Source organism: Sinohyriopsis cumingii, chromosome 13, assembly GCF_028554795.1.
Source record: "Sinohyriopsis cumingii isolate HCF-2022 chromosome 13, ASM2855479v2, whole genome shotgun sequence".
In the NCBI taxonomy this organism is placed as follows: domain Eukaryota; kingdom Metazoa; phylum Mollusca; class Bivalvia; order Unionida; family Unionidae; genus Sinohyriopsis; species Sinohyriopsis cumingii.
In genome coordinates, this window is record NC_142973.1 from 58958519 (window position 1) to 58979238 (window position 20720).

General features: G+C 37.3%; 1 protein-coding gene across 2 annotated transcripts in view; it reads right to left on the reverse strand.

Moving 5' to 3' along the window:
• The window catches only part of LOC149785659 (uncharacterized), a 47597-nt gene that overhangs the window by 10735 nt on the left and 16142 nt on the right, over positions 1 to 20720 (reverse strand). For both annotated transcript variants that reach the window (XM_089931230.1, XM_089931229.1), the window contains exons 3-5: positions 9635 to 9686; positions 7264 to 9264; positions 6727 to 6768 (exon numbers count right to left, since the gene is read on the reverse strand). In XM_089931230.1, the coding sequence (XP_089787356.1) occupies positions 6727 to 6768; positions 7264 to 9264; positions 9635 to 9686 (2095 nt within the window). The remainder of the gene's footprint in view (positions 1 to 6726; positions 6769 to 7263; positions 9265 to 9634; positions 9687 to 20720) is intronic.

Genomic DNA, 20720 nt, shown 5'->3' on the forward strand with positions numbered 1-20720 from the left:
CATACAGTCAGCCGTTGATCAATCAATCAATCGAGCAACGTCTATTCTTGTGTGAATCTCTCTCTCTCACTCTCTCTCTCTAAATATATATATATATATATATATATATATATATATATATATATATATATATATATATCGTTCAGTCCCGCTTTCGGTTTGTGTCTGTCCGTCTGTCTATTTGTATCAAAATCAACCAATTTTGAAAGAAAATAAGGATCTTTTAATAGACACTTAGTTACATCATCAATTCTTCATCACACTGTTAAATGTACGCACTCTGGTTATAATCTGATCATATAAATAATTTCTCTCTCTCTCTCTCTCTCTCTCTCTCTCTCTCTCTCTCTCTATATATATATATATATATATATATATATATATATATATATATATATATGGGTGTGGGTGTTGGTGAGAGAGAGAGAGATGATGATGGTGAAAATGATATTGTTGAAAAGTAACCATTCGATAGTGCAAACATTATTTTATGCAAATTTCGCGAACCTTAACTATCGATGCATTCAAACAAATGGCTGGTCGAATGTCACAAGTGTAACCATAAACAAGATACTGTCACTTCTAGGAATGGCTTGACAAACCTAGGCATAGATGGATCATCTTGGTGTCGAAGTGAATTACTTCCGTTCGTAGCATCGGGCGACAGCACAAGCAAATCAGGCTGTATGTCATTTATATTGTACGTCTACTACATTTATGACGGTACTGGATATTTTAGTCAACTTATGTGTTAAACTAGCATGGAATATCGGCTGGCTAAAATTGAAGTTGTTGAAACAAATTGAAAAAGACAGCGGCATAAATATCTGCAAGGAAGCAACAGAGAGGGTAAACTGACCACTTGCTGGAAGGTCCGTTTTTGAAAAATAAAGCTTCCTACGAAAAATGAAAATAAAAGATCAATAACGTCAAACTGAAGCCTCTAACCAAAACCGAGAGTTTCTCTAATTGGGTTATTTTATTTTGTTACTTTATCTTTGTCGTTCGTGTTTTTCAACAGTTTGTTTACCCACCGTGACACTTATTTGTGGTCGCACCCTCTCTGCTGCTATAAATGTGTGAGTAATTATATCATTATTATATTAATCTCTCAACCAAAGATTTTATCAATTCCTTTACGATATTATGATCGAGGATCGTGTAAATTTATTGTTATAAATCCACGTGGGTTCGATTGTGCTTTTGAAAAGAAGTTTCTGAACGTAATCATGCCCATGTCTCCTGAACACCAAGTCTGCTGAATGTTTCGCAGAGTATGTGTATCGACTCTATTAAACACAGCTAAAATATTGCGGTTATCTCTGATCACTTTAGGTATTTGTGTATATCGCTAAGTAACATATATAACATCAGTGTTTTTGTGTCTGCCTAGAGAAAATATTCTAGCTGACTTTGATCGTTTGTTCAGCATTACATCGTCATATACTACTAAATTATTAATAAATCCATCAAGGTCATCTACGGATGGTGCTTCATCAATATCAGTAATAAATTTAATAATATCATTGCCGTCCTCATCCAACAATCTTGCATTTTCCATTTATCCTCAAAACAACTTCAGAAACTCCAAAAGTGTCAAATACCATTAGTTTTCGTTCCTGTGAATCTATTCTACCATTTTGCTGAAAAGCAAAAACATGTCTTGGTGCAAAAGCTCCTTGCTGTGTTGCTATTTGCCATGTAAATAAACCAGCCGCATTACTTTGAACGCTATCTGTTGTCATTGTCAACCACGATAAAAATGATTTACCACCTGAATTCATTCAAGTTTTTCTTCTTCAGCAAGCGATGGAGTCATTACCAGCATCTACAGTGACAGTTTTGTTAGTATTACTTTACATGCATTAACCGCGTTGGATCGCCAGATTGCATCATTGTCAGTGGCTTTTCTTACAAGTACCACAGTGTAATTAACTCCAAATATAACTTTTCTAACATTTCTACAAAATCCATATATAGTTGATAATGGAATTTTACATGAAAAAGTTTCTTCTCCATTTAACATTGATCTACGTGCGGAAAATCAAAAGCTGAAATTTTCGTTCATCGATGCAATTCAGTTCCAGCTGCATTTAGCATTACGTTATTACTCCCAGGCTCATCAGTGGTATCCTTTGCAAACACCATTGACGGACCAGCTGACCTTGAACAATCGTCTGAATATCTTGCAAGACCAAGTATTGTTGCTGCAACATCAACATTTTCGAGACATGATTCAATTTTTTTTCTCCGTCAATCATGTATATAGCACTGTTGAATAATGCCACAACACCATTATTAAGAAAACCGGGTCGATCTAAACATCCGTACGCTGTATCAGCTGCTTTCATAAGTCTACCTTTAACTTCAATAAACGCTTCAGCAGGTAAAACATATCTGCTTGCATCTTGAACTTGTAATTCGATTCGATCACGCTGATTTGGTACACGTGCGTAATAAGAATAATATTGATAATCGCGTATAGATTCATCTTTAAGAACTGGTGTGTCCATATCAAACGCTGGAGCGGATATACGCTTGAACATTTTATTATCTAAAACGATGACCACTTCCTGCTATTAAACTTGCCGTTATATTTTTTTCTTTTTTTCTGACTGGGGTATATTAACCAACTCTGCTAGGTTTTGATTTGCAGCTTCATTTATTATTTACTGATATTTGCAGGCATAACTTCAGTGCTGGGTAATTTTACTGGTTGTGTTTTTCTTCGTACTAATCGTGCTAATCTTTCTTTGATTGATGAAAATGCTTTAGCAGCAAGATTACCAACAGAACGTAATGCTTTGTCGCCAGTTGCTTCAATAGCCTTCATGCCTGATTGTTTCGCAATCTGTACGGCTTTTGGAGCCATCCTTCTAAATGAACCCATAATAACAACACCTAGTCCATCTGCGCGGATTGCTTTATACGTTGGTAATCGCGAATTTACTACCCTAGCTATTACAGGTCGATGTTGAGCATTGTGTATAATCGTTTTTTTTTTAAAATTACTTTCTTGAGAAATTTGTGGCTGAGGAGATTGTTGTCGTGGTTGAGGAATTTCTGGCTTAGAAGGTAATACTTGTCTTTGAATATTTTGTAATTGCTTAATAACAAGATATTCATCTGATTGTTGTAAATATTCATTAAACCTTTCACATCGTGCTTGAATTTTATCATGTACACGAAATACCCATTTACGCCATTGTTCAAAAGATACACCTTTACCATAATCAGGTTTTAAATAATTATTTCGTTCTGCGTAACAGTCTACACAAACTTTATATAGTTCTTTAGTCTCTCTTATTAAAGCAATACCTCTTTCAGTAAATTTATTAATTGATTAAACTCTTTCTTTTCTTTGTTGTTTTTGGTTTTGGTTTCGGTTCTTCACCAACAGCAACTTTAAGTTCTGGTTGAGGAGCATGCGGAGGTTGGGCGACCGCTGTTTCAGTTGGTATATCTCTTTAAAACTTTTTTGTCTGTTTAGTTCTTCTTGCTAATTTTGCAGTTTGCTCAGCAGTTTATTTTAACGTTAGAAAGAAGACCTTCAGTAGCTTCGGCAACTCTTTCGGTAACCTTCGTAACAGGTTAACAAATTGTTATTTATCTTCTGCATATTCAACTTATGCTTCTTGACATTCTTGCAGTTTTTGTTTGAGAGCATCACACACATGAAGATATCTTCTAATTGCTTCTAGTCTTTCTCGAGCGAATCTACTAGTGTAAGATTCCATTATTGATATAATAATGATTTAATTACGCACACATTTATAGCAGCAGAGAGGGTGCGACCATAAATATATGTCACGGTGGGTAAACAAAATTTCGAAAAACACGAATGACAAAGATAAAGTAAAAAATTAAACCAACCCAGTCAGAGAACTCTCTGTTCAAGTTAAAGGCTTCAGTTTGATGTTATTGACCTTTTATTTTCATTTTTCATAGGAAGCTTTATTTTTCAAAAGTGGACCTTCCAGCAAGTGGTCTGTTCGCCCATTCTGCTGCTAAGGAAAAAAGAATCAGAAAAAGAAAAGCTACGTATTTCTTAACAACTATGGCGTTGCTCTACAGGCATTGGTAGAAAAAAAATGCATTCAAATTCACTATCATTAAAAAAAAAAGAACATATTTTAGCGAACGTAATTTTCATAAAAATGAAGACTTACTGCCATATGTTTTTTTCTTCTAAATTTGCTTGCAAAACACATCAAGCTCCTTTCCAAGCCTAAATGACGGTATAAGTCGAATATAATGTTACGATGAAGACGTTTAAGGATGAAATAAGTCAATAACACAGATCTTAAAGTTTTGAAGATTTTTTTCGGACGCAATGTGTCAGTGACTCACATACTAATGTGCTGAAGACGTTTACGGGCGAAATGAGTCAATGACTCAGATCCTAAAGCTTTGGAGACTTGTACGTACGAAATGAGTCAATGACTTAGATCCTAAGGTTTTGAAGATTTCTATGTACGAAATGAATCAATGACTTAGATCCTAAAGTTTTGAATATTTTTATGGACGAAATGAGTCAGTGAATTAGATCGTAAAATCTTGCAGACTTGTACGTGCGAAATGAGTCATTGACTTAGATCCTAATGTTTTGAAAACTTTTACGTACGAAATGGGTCAAATGACTTTGACTCTAAAGTTTTGAAGACTTGTACGTACGAAATGAGCCAGTGACTTATATCCTAAAGGTTTGAAGAATTGTGCGTACGAAATGGGTCAAATGACTTAGATCCTTAAGTTTTGAAGATTTTTATGGACTAAATGAGTCAATGACTTAGAACCTAAAGTTTTAAAGACTTGTACATACGAAATGAGTCAATAACTTAGATCATAAAGTTTTGAGGACTTGTACGTACGAAATGAGTCAAAGACTTAGATCCTAAAGTTTTGAAGATTTTTATGGACGAGATGAGTCAATGACTTAGATCCTAAAGTTTTGAAGACTTTTAAGGACAAAATAAATCAATTACTCGGATCTTAAAGTTTTGAAGACTACAGTTAGTGCTCTGGATACTATTTACTTCTGCTTTCTGCGTAATTGCTATTTATAATTTTGTTTCAGTGATAATATTTCTGATTAAAACGATAAAGAAATTTCGAAGGTAGGGTGTGTGGGGATGTTAAAGGGAAAATTTCCAAGTAAATATATTTTAAGGAAAAATACAGTGTACATAATTCAGTGTTTAAAACATAATTATGCGAGATATCCGGAAGATCAGGACCAATAACTTTGTTTATAAAAACTTATAAAACTATGTGTGATAAACTCTAGGTTGGAGACAAGAGATTGTGATACCACAGATATATCCACATTGTTTTGAAAGACAAATTTCTTAAACAAAAATGACATCACTTCTGTGAATATCTTGATGCCAGATATATTTTTGATAGGGATACAATCAGAACTAATTTTACGAGTCTGTATTTGTCACTTCCTGCCACTCGTTCTATGCACGTGCCTCAAATTGTAAAATTAGTAGTCTAGCCATTAGCATGTTTTATTTGTTTTAGGTAATAGGACCCAGTAACTCAAGAACTGAGAAGCCATATAAATAATAGCGATAATCTGAAATTAATGTGTATGTAGAAAGAAGAAACTAATTAAAAAATAAAATCTTAAGGATGAAAAATAAAGAAATTACACACAAAAAGTAAGTGAATATTCTGGAGAAAAGCAGATTTCTGATTTTTTTAGAGGCAAATTAAATACAATGCAGGTAATATTTAAATGCAATGCATTTATTAGTTCATGTTTAATTGCAGATGAAAATGGGTTAAAGCTCTTTAGAACCAACGTGTCTCAAGATGATGTATGAACTGTTTGTTAAATGATCAATATTTCAATTTCTTTAATAAAAACACAGTTTTCATGTTCCGGAAGCAGCCTCTGTGAGTGCATGCACACGTGAACATCCAAATACAGATTGTCCCAACACCTTTGAGAGAGAGAGACACAGAGAGAGAGAGCGACAAATTTTGTCTGGTTTTGACTGCACTCTTAAAACATTTTTGCTTATAACATGCCGAGGGAATGGTAGCAAAAAGCCTTTCCATATCACATACAGAGGCAGACCACCCCAGGTACCTAACCTTCAACCATTTGGTTACTAGGCCAATGTTATACAAACTGAGATATCGCGACTTAAGAGAGAGAGAGGGTACAACAACATAAATTGAGGTAATCTTATTTTCCTGTCAAAAATAATATTATTTCACTACTGACTTACATCCTATATCCCGTCAACAGCAAGGCGTTTTCAATGACTACTGATTTACGCTATATCCCTCGTAAACAAGAAAGTAAAAGGTTGACCAATTATTGTAGAACTGAATACTCTGTGACGCCATCTGAGTGGGCGGTAATTCGTCTCTAAAATCTGTTTATATTGAAATCATTGTTCTGGTCTGGTGGAATCATGTTCCTGAAATTTTACATAAGATTCGTTCTACTGTTGATAGATTAATTCTCTACGATGACTTTGACAACTGTATGACATTGACATAGATAGTTACCTCCATTTCCTGCTCGCTGAAAGATGTCCTTTAAAAAATATTATTCATGAATATAATTTCTACAATTGCTTTCGTTATATAAATAATGCTTCTAGATGTAAAGCTATTCCTAACTTAATTAAGTTACATGAAATGGACAGTAACACGTGAACAATGTATTTGCTGTCACACTTTGTGACAATATTGAAAGGTGCGTACCTTGTTGGAAGAATGTGACAGGGTTGTAACCAGTACCGGACTCTGGAAAGAAGAATTATGCATATACTAACATTTATAAATTGTATGAATAATTTTGCACATTAATCATTAAAATATTACTTGAATTGCTCATGTCAGATGCATCAATTATGAATAAATTTGCTTGTCTTCTGTGAGCATAACGTGCTTATTATATTTTGTCGCACATTCTTTTCGGACTCGTATGTTGTGAGAGAAGGCGAAAATGTTTTCAAGAAAGAGATATGCTCTATATGGCTGAGAAAATGCGTAATTTTATTCAGCTGTAATAGAAAAACTTCTAATTGAATCCTAGGGGAACAAATACGGCATTAATGGTACATATCAGTTTGGGTGAAGCCTATACAAAATCGATACCTTCGGGGTATACTCATGTGACTTAAATCTACGAATCAACTGACAATTCAGGTGAGGTTAGGATATTTAAGGATCTACTGTTAATATTGTCCGAATCTTCACATAAAGAGTCAGTTTAGAATTATATGACACGATACTTACTTCCTCCAGACGCAAGGCTACTCATTAAAGCGGCTGGGTTTTGGAAATTTGGCATGCCACTTCCACTTCCTGACTGCGCCCCATCTCCAGATCCGGATCCTCCGCTGGACATTCCGCTACTAGAGCCACTTCCACTTCCTGATCCACTGCTACCAGCGCTTCCACTGCCTGCGCTGCCGCCACCAATACCCAAATTTAAATTCACGCCTCCTAGGTTTGCACTAAGTGAACCACTAGGTTGACCTCCCGCTCCCATGTTAAAATTTCCGTTCATAGATCCAAGGTTGCCAAAATTTAGTGTACCACTTCCTCCTCCACTCACATGTCCATTTGGATCCACGTTTACATTTCCAGTGGCAGATCCAAGGTTTCCAAAATTTGCTGTACCTGAAGCCCCACCAGAAACCTGTCCGTTTGGTCCAAAGTTTACATTTCCAGTGGCAGATCCGAAGTTTCCAAAATTTGCTGTACCTGAAGCCCCACCCGAAACCTGTCCATTTGGATCAACGTTTACATTTCCAGTGGCAGATCCGAAGTTTCCAAAATTTGCTGTGCCTGAAGCCCCACCCGAAACCTGTCCGTTTGGTCCAAAGTTTACATTTCCAGTGGCAGATCCGAAGTTTCCAAAATTTGCTGTGCCTGAAGCTCCACCTGAAACCTGTCCATTTGGATCAACGTTTATATTTCCGGTGGCAGATCCAAAGTTTCCAAAATTTGCTGTGCCTGAAGCCCCACCCGAAACCTGTCCGTTTGGTCCAAAGTTTACATTTCCAGTGGCAGATCCGAAGTTTCCAAAATTTGCTGTACCTGAAGCTCCACCCGAAACCTGTCCATTTGGATCAACGTTTATATTTCCAGTTGCAGATCCGAAGTTTCCAAAATTTGCTGTGCCGGAAGCCCCACCTGAAACCCGTCCATTTGAATCAACGTTTACATTTCCAGTTGCAGATCCCCAGTCTCCAAAATTTGCTGTACCTGAAGCCCCACCCGAAACCTGTCCATTTGAATCAACGTTTACATTTCCAGTTGCAGATCCCCAGTTTCCAAAATTTGCTGTACCTGAAGCTCCACCTGAAATCTGTCCATTTGGATCAACGTTTACATTTCCAGTGGCAGATCCGAAGTTTCCAAAGTTTGCGGTTCCAGTACCACTGCCTGAAACCTGTCCATTCGGTCCAAAATTAACACTACCTCCTAAGCTTCCAGAATTTCCAAAGTTTGCATTTCCACTGACCTGACCTGTTACCTGACCATTTGGACCAAAATTTACATTTCCGCCAACATTTCCCATACCTCCAATATTTGCGCTTCCATTCAGTCCGCCCGTGACCTGTCCGCCTGTTCCCACATTGATACCTCCTCCAAAGTTTCCAAGATTTCCGAAGTTAACATTTCCAGAGGCTCCACCTGACACCTGACCACCTGGTCCGAAATTAACGTTACTTTGAATATTTCCAAAACCTCCTAGATCTGTGCTTCCAGAGACTCCGCCTGTTACTTGACCTCCTGGTCCAAAATTAACGTTTCCTTGTACATTTCCTAGACCTGCAAGGTTGGCATTTCCGTTTAACCCACCCGTGACTTGCCCATCTTTTCCAACATTGACGCTGCCCCCGATACTGCTTCCCCCTAAATTAACATTTCCTGAGGCACTTGTTCCATCGGGACCAAACTGTGTATTGCCGCTCGCTGTGGTAGACCCAACCCCAACTGTTCCGCTGGCACTTCCAGACACTTGTCCGTTTTGGTCAACATTGATATTTCCATTGGCGTCAACACCTCCGACATGCACCTGTCCGTTTGCACTTCCACTGACCTTTCCGCTGCTGTCAACATTAACATTTCCACTGGCAGATCCCAGAAGTCCGGCATCAACGTGGCCATTTATTCCGACACCGTCCTTACTTGCGTTTACACCTACACTTCCTAAAGACGTGTCAATTTTGACTCCATTCAGATTTAGCCCGTCTGTCAGGAGCCGTTTGTTAAAGCCATATTTGCCTGCGACAGATATTTCAAACACACTTTATAAAGAATCTAACTTTAATGAACCTGTCTATGCAAACCTTTCTGCATGATGCGACATTTGATACAATGATGGATTAAGGTGATGACATGTGTAACACTTCATGTAAAGGGATGTTTCGGATTTATTCCTAAATATGCTTAATTTTGAGCAACATTTTGAATTTAAAAAAACGAAGTTGTCAGAAAATGGGTATAATGTAAGAAAGCACAATATATATTATAAAACATTTACTACGCAATAAAATTAAGTGATGCAACCGTGTATTTTGTTATTGCAGGTAACAGCACTGTTGAAGTGTAGGCAGTTTTTTTCGTGATATGAATGCAAAAAAAATTCTCTCACCTTTGCACGTGGCAGGCGAAAATATGTTAAACCTGTCTACAGGCAATGATACCTATAAAAAGAAGGAAAAATCACTGAGATATAGCTCGTCAAGGGAACCAGTTTTAACCACAGTAAACATTAATAATCCATCATAAGACATGGATTTAGTCTGGCTAACTGGTTATCAGAAAATTGAATAGATGTATCTAGAATACGCCCGGGGACAGTATATTTGAATCATCTGGAAAGTGATTTCTTTATAACCAGCGTTTACTGTCAATATATATATCTTAAGTAAATGATTTTAGAATAAAGCAAGTTGTAAAAAGGGATTTGAAAGTAATTTCATATTTTAAAACTTTTTAATATTGCAATCGCTAGTGTTCTGAATAGCTGAATTTCATAAATAAGAATGGTTTCTGTTCCGTAATTCATTCTCACAAATGTAATACAATTGCGTACATATGAATTTAGGAATATGCGCTAAATATAATTCAGATAACTGCACCCAATACCGATCTAGAGAATACCAATGTAGAGAATACAGCGCAAAAGTTGTCCCCCAGATACGGTGAACGAAACTTCATAAGACCAGTCATTAAATTAAAACTCACAAAATTATGTGTATTTAAAAAAAATGTTTAGTTTGAAGCAAATGTAAAAGAACAAAGTGTTTTAATCATACACCAAATGCTTTTAATGGTCTCAAATAACAACTACACAAGCACTAACAATATTTTATTCGAAAATAAAAGCACAACGGACTCGTAGGGAAGTATGAGGGGAAGCTGTCAGTTCGCTTAGTGGGGACATCTTACTTCTAAAAGCAAAACCTGTGTTGAGATTTTGGCCACACTTGTGACATTTTTTATTTCTTACAAAAATACATATTAATAGTATACAAAATTGTATAAAATTGATCTTTAGAAATGAAATAATGATAATTTGTTTGATGAAATGTTATCTACCTAACAGAAACATATCGCGGATACTTCATTTCTTGATGAGTAAGGCATGTAAGGTCTTGTGTTTGGGCCTTACATTTGTCACCTATGACATAAGACGACACTAGCAGCAGGGAGGGTAAACCTACAACTTTTTAGGAGGGTTTTATCACGATAATAAAGCTTCCTACGAAAAAGGAAAATGATAGAATTTGGTAGCGCTGCATGATGCTTGATTGTCTCTTGATTTCGTATCGCTGAGAAATCAATGATATTCATGTTGTACAAAGATAATAAATAATATGGATTTATATTGTGTTCGATGCAGAGCATCCACTCCCACAAGTGGATTAACTACAATAATAACAAAAAATAAAATGCAGGCGCTTACAGGTCTGTAAAATGTGGTACAGGCAAATACAGATTAATCTCTAATAAAAGAGGTGGAGATATAGCTGCTTCAGTGGGAAAATTGCCAGGAGCTCCATGGGCTAAGTATCCTAATGAAAAACATCTTCCTGGATATAATTAATGTGGTCCTGAAACTCGACTTGATATCCGACTCGATGAGTGAAATCAACCAAGGCCTGGAGAGTATCCAATAAATGCGATGAATCAAGCGTGCCACATTCATTATGTCGCGTATAAAAATCCAATTTCAACAGTGACATATTACAGATGTGAAGTTGATACACACGATAAAGTCTGTGAAAAATAAATCTCTCAGAGAATCGCTTGCTAATTTTTGGGTAAGATCTGCGATGAAAGGTAAACTAGTGCTAGGAGCTGGTAACTAGTCGGCCGATTGTTATGCTAATAGTGGAATCGGTTTTTTTATAGCCCAAGAGTATACTGGAGGTGTAGAGCAGCGATTTAGTAAACTTGTTGATGCAACGGGTAACGTACGTTCTGTTGCTGCAAATTGGTTAGCACGACAGGCAATATGGCAAATTAACTACCACCACCTAAAACAATGCAGTATGCACATTTTGATGTCAGTGCTCCCAATGAGGTTCATCAGGCTGATATTTTGTTTTTACCACATGATACTATTAAAATTAGTAGACGTCAATCGCGCACATACAAATACGCTTTGACTGTCGTTGACGTTGCAAGTAGATATCAAGAAGCAGAACCCTATCAAGGTGGCGGTCTAGGATGGCCACAGTTGCTACAGGTTGAACCTGGGGAGGAATTTCTTGGTGCAGTAACAGTTCTGATGAAACAATAATGTCAAAATCAGACGAGGAGATACCGTAATTCGTCGTGATCAGGCTATCTTTGAACGATTGAATCGAACACTTGCTGAGCGATTGTTTGGATTTCAAAATGCCTAGGAAATATCCCTGAATGAAGTTCAGAAAGACATGAGATCTTGTGAATGAGTTTCAAGACTACCAAGTGTGTTAGCTGCGTCAAATATTGAAATTACCCGTGCAATTTCTATGAAACACATCCGCGCGATTACAAAAAATATACCAATACAACATGACTCTTTCTCAAAACAACCAGTAGTAGGTAAAGTGACTCAGATATTTATATGAACCTGGTGAACTTGAAGGGGTAAAACAAGAGCAAAAAGAGCGACTGATCCATTTTGGAGTGTACCACACATACAATTTCCATCGTGGTAAGATCCATGGGTAAACCTGCAATTTCATACTATATTCAACTGCTCCTCAACGTAGATTTGTACGTGAACAACTACAAGTAATTCCTGAGGATACACAATTACCACCGCCTTCACTTTTGTGAAAGCAGTGCACCTGTGCTCCGACATCAATTACAGTCAAGACAGGTCATCATCACGTTTTCGAGCGTTTGACCAAGACTACTAAAAATTCTATCCATGGTAAACTGTTTTGGATTATTACTCAAATACTGCCACAACATTACTATGTTGCAGCTCCCACAATGATTATTCTGTCCCTCTTTCAGTGTTATGTTAAATTCAGCATCGAGATCAAAGTCGCCTTTTTTTGTCACATTGCTTTAGCTAGCTAAAACAAATTCTTACTACATCATGGCGAACACCTTCAGTGTCGCGAGTAGTTTGATTATCGTTTACTGTGAAGTCTATGATAACCCTCCGCAGCTGAGACATTCTTCTGACTCGAGACACTGCGAAATAAACTAAATTTGACCATTCAACACGATCATCGACAATCCAAGTACTTGTATCGGAAATAGTTAATCCCTGTGACGAATTAATCATTATAGCATATTCTAAGGTCCATGGAGTTTTGTCCGTCATTAAAACTCTCTCAACAGCACTCACAGGAACTAAAACGTTATCATTTAGTACAAGATTCTTTTGTCATTAATTGCAGGAATTTCAGCATCGATATTCTGTTGTCGCGTATCTGCTGGGTGATAACACAATGGTACAGGTAGGTTTGAAAACGTTTATTTATGCAAGATGAACAATTGTTGTTGAAGTCTATCACGAACTATCTTTCTACTTATAACTATCAGATCAGTAGGAGTCGATAAATTCCGAGAATCATTTATGTGTGTTTGCGGAATTATTTCACACCGAATCTTGTCTGGCTGTAGTCTGATTCATTTCTTAAACTCTCCTAATTCTGGATCAAGCGCTCGATAATCATTAGTTATTTCTTCGTAATAATCGACGAACTCTTTTAGCCATTCATGCGGAGATGATTTAACAAAAGACTGCGGTTGACCATGATCGCTACACATCATTACTTCGGTGTTTCGAGTCAATAACCAATCAAGAAATAGTTTTAATGTCTCCTGCGACACCGTGTATATTTCATAAGTGATAATGATCTTAGGAATATACTTTTCACCCATTCGTTCAGGAGTCCATGAGTCTCCGCACCATCTAAAGAAACTATGAACACTCGTCCCGCTCCAAGAAAACTTCCAGGATAACATGCAACCATATCAACTGAGATAACGCAGTTGTGCTCATATTTAGTATTCCACAAATCCCCGTGACCGTATTCGACGCAGCTTAGCTGCACATCTTTAAGAAATTAAAACCGTATTAGTTTCCATGAATATTTCTTCTGAGCGACATGAGCAGCAACTGACGTAACGTTAAAACAACTACTGAGTAATTGTTCGACAAAGACGTTGTCCTCTGTATATTTTAGTGCAAGATTTTTCATTTCCTCGTGGAGAGATTCTCTACGATAAATATCTCCGTTAGATCGTACAAACCGATTATAATTCATAGACTTATGAGAAATAACTCCGCGCACAGGCTGATCATCGCTCACTTTGAAACAACCACACACGTACAGGATCGTTTTTACTAATATTTCTGATAAAATCGAACATCTTACCATTATAAAATTTAACAGTTCTAACTCGAGGAAATATTGTTATGCTGTTCGTCCACGCGTGTGCGTTATGATCAATGATTTGCATGGAAGTTAAGAATTTTATATTTCGATTCGTACAAAATCTCACCGGTCAGCGTCTTCACCCTTATCTGAAATGTTAATTTCTTTTCCAGTTCAGCAACGTCTTTGATAGACGCTCCGGTATCTTTAACATTTTCTGCCAATTTATTTATTTTTTCTCGTCTTCGATCCGTTAAACCATTTCCAAGCATCGCGTTTGTGAAGTGTTCTTTAACTCGCTCAGCTATACAATTTAATCTAGAAAACATCATCTGCACGAGATCATCAACGCTAGGTTTATCATTAAGCGAATATATCGCGTAAACAACTGCCGTCACGGGATATGTTCGTTCATAATAACATTTGTCAATACCAGATAACGCTCCTGGTTTGCAATTTTTACTTAACTTTACAATATTTCCAGTGTTATGTAATCGAACAGGATCACGATTGTAATGGATAATCCAAGTGTTAATCTCTTCCATAATGAATTTTATATATAATGATTCAAGCAAAGAATATCTGTAAGTGGCCTATTAGAACTCTTTGTAATCGGACTTGCGTAAATGAATTCTGTGGATATCACAGGCAAAGCGTGCGAAGAGATAATCCAGGACCAAAACCATGTTTACAGTTTTGTGTTGGGGTTAGAGGATAAAAGCACCTGTGTATGCAGACTGGTGGTAAAAATGCAGAGAGCTAAAACGATATTATGATAAAAAATATAACGCCGTCAACAGCGTCGCTGGTATAAAAAACGTTGAAGACTATCTCGCCAGATTTTCACGCTAACATAAAATAACATTTCAGACAAATAATATTATTATATAAATGGAACAAAATGAATTTGTGAAACATCCCATCATCAAGAATTATGAGGCATCTCGTGATGGTGTAACTAGGAACTGTCGACTAAAAATCCGGTCGTGTTTCGTTAGTAATAATGGGTATCTCATATTATGTGATGGGAAAAAATATATCTTTTTCACAGATTTATATATGAATGTTTTCACGGAGTAATCGAAGATGGACTTGTGAAAGATCATATCAACGGCAGAAAACGCGATAAGGTTTTGAATAATTTGCGGGCTATTACGCAAAGTCAGAATAGTAAATTTGGATGAACCTGTGATAATGATAAGAGCGCAAAATCAGTTATCTTATTAAATGTTGAGACCTGCGAAGAAATAGAATTATATATACTGCTCCGGTGGCCTTTGGTTAGAGCGTCCGCCTCGGATGCGGGGGGTAGTTGGTTCGATCCCCGGCCGAGTCAGAACCAAAGACTTACAAAAATGGTACTAACAGCTGCCTCGATTGACGCTCAGCATTAAGAGGCTAGTGTTAGGACTGGTCGGCCTTGTGTCAGGATAATGTGACTGGGTGGGACATCATGCTACATGTCTGCGGTATGATGCCCCAGTGCTAGACATCACTATAAACTGTCACAATGCAGACATTGTAGTGATATGACTGAAAAATTGTTAAAGCTGCATTAAAAATCCAAACCACACACACACACACACACACACACACACACACACACACACTCATTCGCTATATGCAGCTGCGAAATATTTCGATATTTACCGCGCTTCAGTAAAACATGTCGCAAATGAAATAATAAGATCAACATTATCAAAGAAATACGAACAGCGAATAATATTTAACTATGCTGCCACTCCCGAATATTGAGACAAAAAAAAAAAATTTTGAATTTTGTTGTAGTTGTCTTTCAAAAACACTCTTGACGAAGGGAGGTAACTCTGTCAGGTAAACTATAGAGCGATTTAAGAGTTATATTGCTTGTATTTTACAATAATATTCACTTATAAATGGAATATTTTATTTTGGTTAATTTTTTCCTATAATGTCGCACATAATATAACCAAATCTTTATTTTCAAAGAAATACAAAGATATCTCACTACTGAAATATAACTCTATTGTAAGACAGGGAAATTGACAAAGTCAAGGGATATAACTTTACCTGGCAATTGTAGAGCCTGCATCTTATGAACATTATTCAATGCCGTTGGTGTTATTATTTTCCATACAGCAAAGAGTAGTTGAAAATATTCATCGAGGATATCAGCGTTTGTTATTGGTGGCTGGGGAAATAGTAAGTCGGGTATAAAAAATTGTTCTGAAATTGGTCTTCGTTTATATGATAGTGTTTGAGAAATAACTGCCTAAGTGTTGTCTTATTGGAAGGATCATGCATATCAACTACTAATTCATTGGCGTTGGCAATTACTGTTTCGACGATAACTTTATTAACAAATAGGAGAACTGAATAAATCTGGTTTAGATGTTGCATTGTCTCAATAATCCGTTGACGCGTATCATCTTTGTAGTGTTGTGTTATACACGAGAAATACACTTTGTAGATCACCGAGTACCCTTAGGTGTTATTGCGTCGGAAAATAACTTAATAAATTTTACGTTGACGATTGGACTGTTATCATTGTCATAATCAAAGTCTTATAATAATTCCTTTGGGATATTAGGAAGTCTCGCATCATCAGACGAAATAAAATATAATCCTATATTAAAAAACTCCACGGTGATGTTTTTCGATACTCTGGAATCTGTACAAAATTCGTTTGTCTCTTTTGCAATCGCATCTTTTTGGCTCCGGCATATGCGTCTATGGCGCTCGAGGTGGTATCTATGGCCGTCCTGACACAGTTCAGATCGACGACTAATATGTATCGACTATATACTCTAAAGAATTTGTTTCTATCGCGGACGATGAAATTGGTTCGTGAACAGTGATAGCTAATTTGGATTCTTTGATATATTTGATTCTGCGCTGGAATTCATCGTTGATTTGTTCGATCTGATAATTGCCTGTATGTATACTCACAATTTGCCAATCGTGGGGTTCCATTAGGTTTATTTTTATACGCAAATACCAGTGAATTATCTGCTTGCAACCCACCGAATGAGTTTGATCTAATATTTGGCCAACTATGATATACTCGTAATTGTGCAAGTGCTATTTCCATCGCTGAAATCGCAGTTGGAAACCTAACGCTGTACTCAGGATTGGTTGAGCTTACTGATATCATTTTGGTTTTCAACGGTGTTGTATTAGCTACGATCTGTTGTGGTAATTCTTGCGATGACATTGTCATTTTTGACGACATTATTATTTATCAAACATGATTCAATGGTGTTGTATTAGCTACGATCTTTTGTAGTAATTCTTGAGATGACATTGTAATTTTTGACCACTTTATTATTTATTAAACAGTGATTCTAAATTTATTTAAATTGGGGTTTAATATCGTTCGTCGTAGATTCGGACACACAAATTGCCTCATGGTAAAGCTTAATGATTTCTGTGAACTCTTGATCTGATATTATTCCATCGTTGAGACCTGATGATATCAAGGAAGATAATTTTGAGTATGCTAGTGTCGCTGTATGCAGCTTTATTGTATACTCGTGTAATTTATCAACCGCGCACGTTGATATTTTTTTTTTTGCGATGATATTAAGAATATCAGCAATTCCTATCGCAATGTTATTTTTCAGTTGGATATGCCACGAACACACTTACTAGAATCTGAAATGTTGAACGGATTGGGTAGTTCAATATATTTTATGTAGGTGGTTGTTGTTGTTGTTGTAGGGTTTAACGCCATTTTCAGCACAAGATAGGCTATTCATGGCGGCCAGTATAACTGGTGGAGAAAGAACTCTGAAAAACCCCGTGAAGAACCACTGACCCACGAAAAGCTACTGACAGGCTTTCTCACGTACCCACGTTAGCCTGAGACTCTAACCCACGTATACTGTTCTCCAGAACGGTGAGCACTTTAGTCCAGACGGCCACTGGGGGCCATTTTAAGTAGGTTATAATTTAGCGACTAATTCAATATACCAATAGTACAACAAGACTAAGATTTTTCTTCGGATTCCAAAACAAATAATTCCTCGTCGTTTTGATCCACTACTACAAACATAAATCCAGAAGGAGTCAAGACCGGATAACGCCGTGAAATTGTGATAGATATTGTAAATGTTGTAGCGCCGAGTACTGAGAACCTGTACATACCAGCAACCTCAGCGCGATGTTTGATGGATTTATTGAGTGGTGTCCATAATCTTATCCAGACGCTACTGTGTTTGTTACATCATCAGTAATCTTTTAAATGTCAGAGAATTTAAAGTCGTTGACTGCTGGACTTCCCAAAAATTCATTAATGGTTCTATTTGTGTTTCTAAGAAACGCGGTTACATGATTAGCATCAGTGATTGCAATTAACGAGTTCATCATCGGGATGTTGATACTGTCGACGTATTTCTTCGATGCAGCGTCATCGCTTGATTCTGGTTCTCTAAGACAAGCAATTATATTATTAGCCATACAGTCATTGTATCACCGGTGGATAATAAACGGTCATCGATCTCAGTTACGATCGTGGCGTGTTCTTTTGTTGCCACTTCATCGTCTGATTTTCGGTTCTACTACGTTGAGCATTATGTATAATCATCTTATTTTCTTGTCACTGATCTAATTGGATACCCTCAATCACTGCGGTAATACTCATCAACGATTTCATCAATGAGGGACCGAGACACATTAACATCCTTGATACTGCCTGTGAATAATCTCTGACAAAAACAGCTGATTCATTAATGATTTCTGGGGAATTATTACCGGCTCGTTTTCCGCAAATCAAAATTTCTAGTCTGTTATGTATATTTGATTTAATTTTTATTTGATTTGATTTAATTGTTTGTTAGTTTGAATTTTTGTATTTCATTACACGCTATTGTAAAGTTGTCTAGATTAGAGTTAAATTTTTTGTTGACGTAAACAAATTTATGGAGACATTGTATCTAATGTTGACCTAGTTCCTGATCTTGACTCAAAACCGGTATAGGGTTATTGTAAACAACTTTGTTTTTAATTCTTTTCCAGAATAAAAATCATTGTTTTTTATCAAGGCCATACAGGGAGTACGTCATATTAGACATGTAGAAAGCTTCTATGTTGTTCTAGAAGGTTGATCATGAGTCCTTCATACAAGAATCTGTTTTGCGTCTTAAATTAGTGTATAAGCAGCAGGGGGGGCGAATCGGACATTTTGTCCAATCGTTATTTTGCTTAATTATTACTTTCTGCACTCAACGATCTAGTGTCGTCAGCGCCTGGTAAAAAAAAAACGACGAAGTCGTTGGGGGATCGTCCAATCGTCATTTGGTTTAATTAACACCTTCTGCGCGCTGATCCCCAGCGTCGTCAGCGTCCGGTAAGCACATCGACGACCGCGTCGATGTCATTGCCCCCTCTGCTGCTATGATCTTACAAACAGAGTGATCACTAACTCCTCCTCTTGCAGATCAATTAGGTTATTTGACTGATCGGTAAGTCTGAAATTAATTCTCGTTAAAAACCGATCATGGCATCGCATATAGACCGGATTAATCGGACTCTCAATGATCAAAAATCCCGGAGGGGCTGTTGGTGAAAACGAATAAAGGATATACCCCTGTTGAGCTTGATTTGATTGCTTGGTATCCACCTGATAACTCCCTTCGATAACATCACACACTAGATTGATCGCTATCACTGATGCGATATTTACGTTGTATGGAGCAATATGCCTACCACCATCTCCGTTATCGTGTCTGAGGATAGTTGATGGGGGGGGTGTCCGCGGGTGGATTCTCAGGCCATCCTAGTATGGTTCTTATTGAACTGTTATAAATATCAACCATATACCCCGGTGTGCTTATTTCAATCGTCGACGATAACGTCGGTTCATGAACCGTAATAGCGATTTTTGATTCCTTTCCTGTGATCGATTTTATCCTGCGTTGAAATTCTTTATTGATTTGCTCTATTTGGTATGACCCAGTTGGTATTGTAACCTCCTCCCAGTTTGGGGTCCCATCGGGTTTATTTGTCCGTGCAAAAACCAGCGAGTTATTAGGTTGTTGTCCGTTAAATGCGTCCGCTCGGATATTAGGCCAACTGTGATATACTCGCAATTTTGCCAGCGCTATTTCCTTTACTGGAACCGGTGATGGGAAGTTCACACTGAATTCGGGTTTCGTTGATGTTATCGATATCATACTTGTTTGTACCGGAGTGGTGTTCTCCGCGATCCGCTGAAGTAATTGAGACCCTTCGGGGTTCAGCGACATTATTATTATTCGTTGTTTTTAGTGTCTAATTTTAACAACCAGGTGGTTTCGGCTTCCAGTTGAAAATCCTCGATTTTTGACATCGCGGAGCTATATAACTGGACCATCGTGGAGAATTCAACATCGGATACGAACAAATTATCAATCGATAACGAGATCAACCCGGATAATTTCGAGTATGCGTCGGATACTATTTGATGTTTTACTGTATACTCGTTGAGTTTTTTCTGAAAACACGATGATATCTTCCTAGTGATTGCGTTGGCAACTCCAGCAACTGTTGTCATTGCGGAGACAGCGATTGGAACAGCGATCGGGGTTATCGTGGTCACCGTGGATAAAATAACACCGGCGCCAGCTACTATACCCGACACCGAGTACACGACCGCGTCGATGGCGGTTATTTTACGACGGTATTTTTTTATTTTTACACGGTATTGTTCGGAAAGCGTTTTCAAGTTCGCGGAAAATTCTTTTGCGGTATCGAATCGATATTGATGTGACGTCGGTGATACCTCTGATTCAACTTCCTTGGTGGTCATTTTTATTTTAAAAGAGCTAGTGTTTTTAATTACTTAGATTCGCTGCAAATTCCACATACCATGTAATGTTTGCCCGGGCT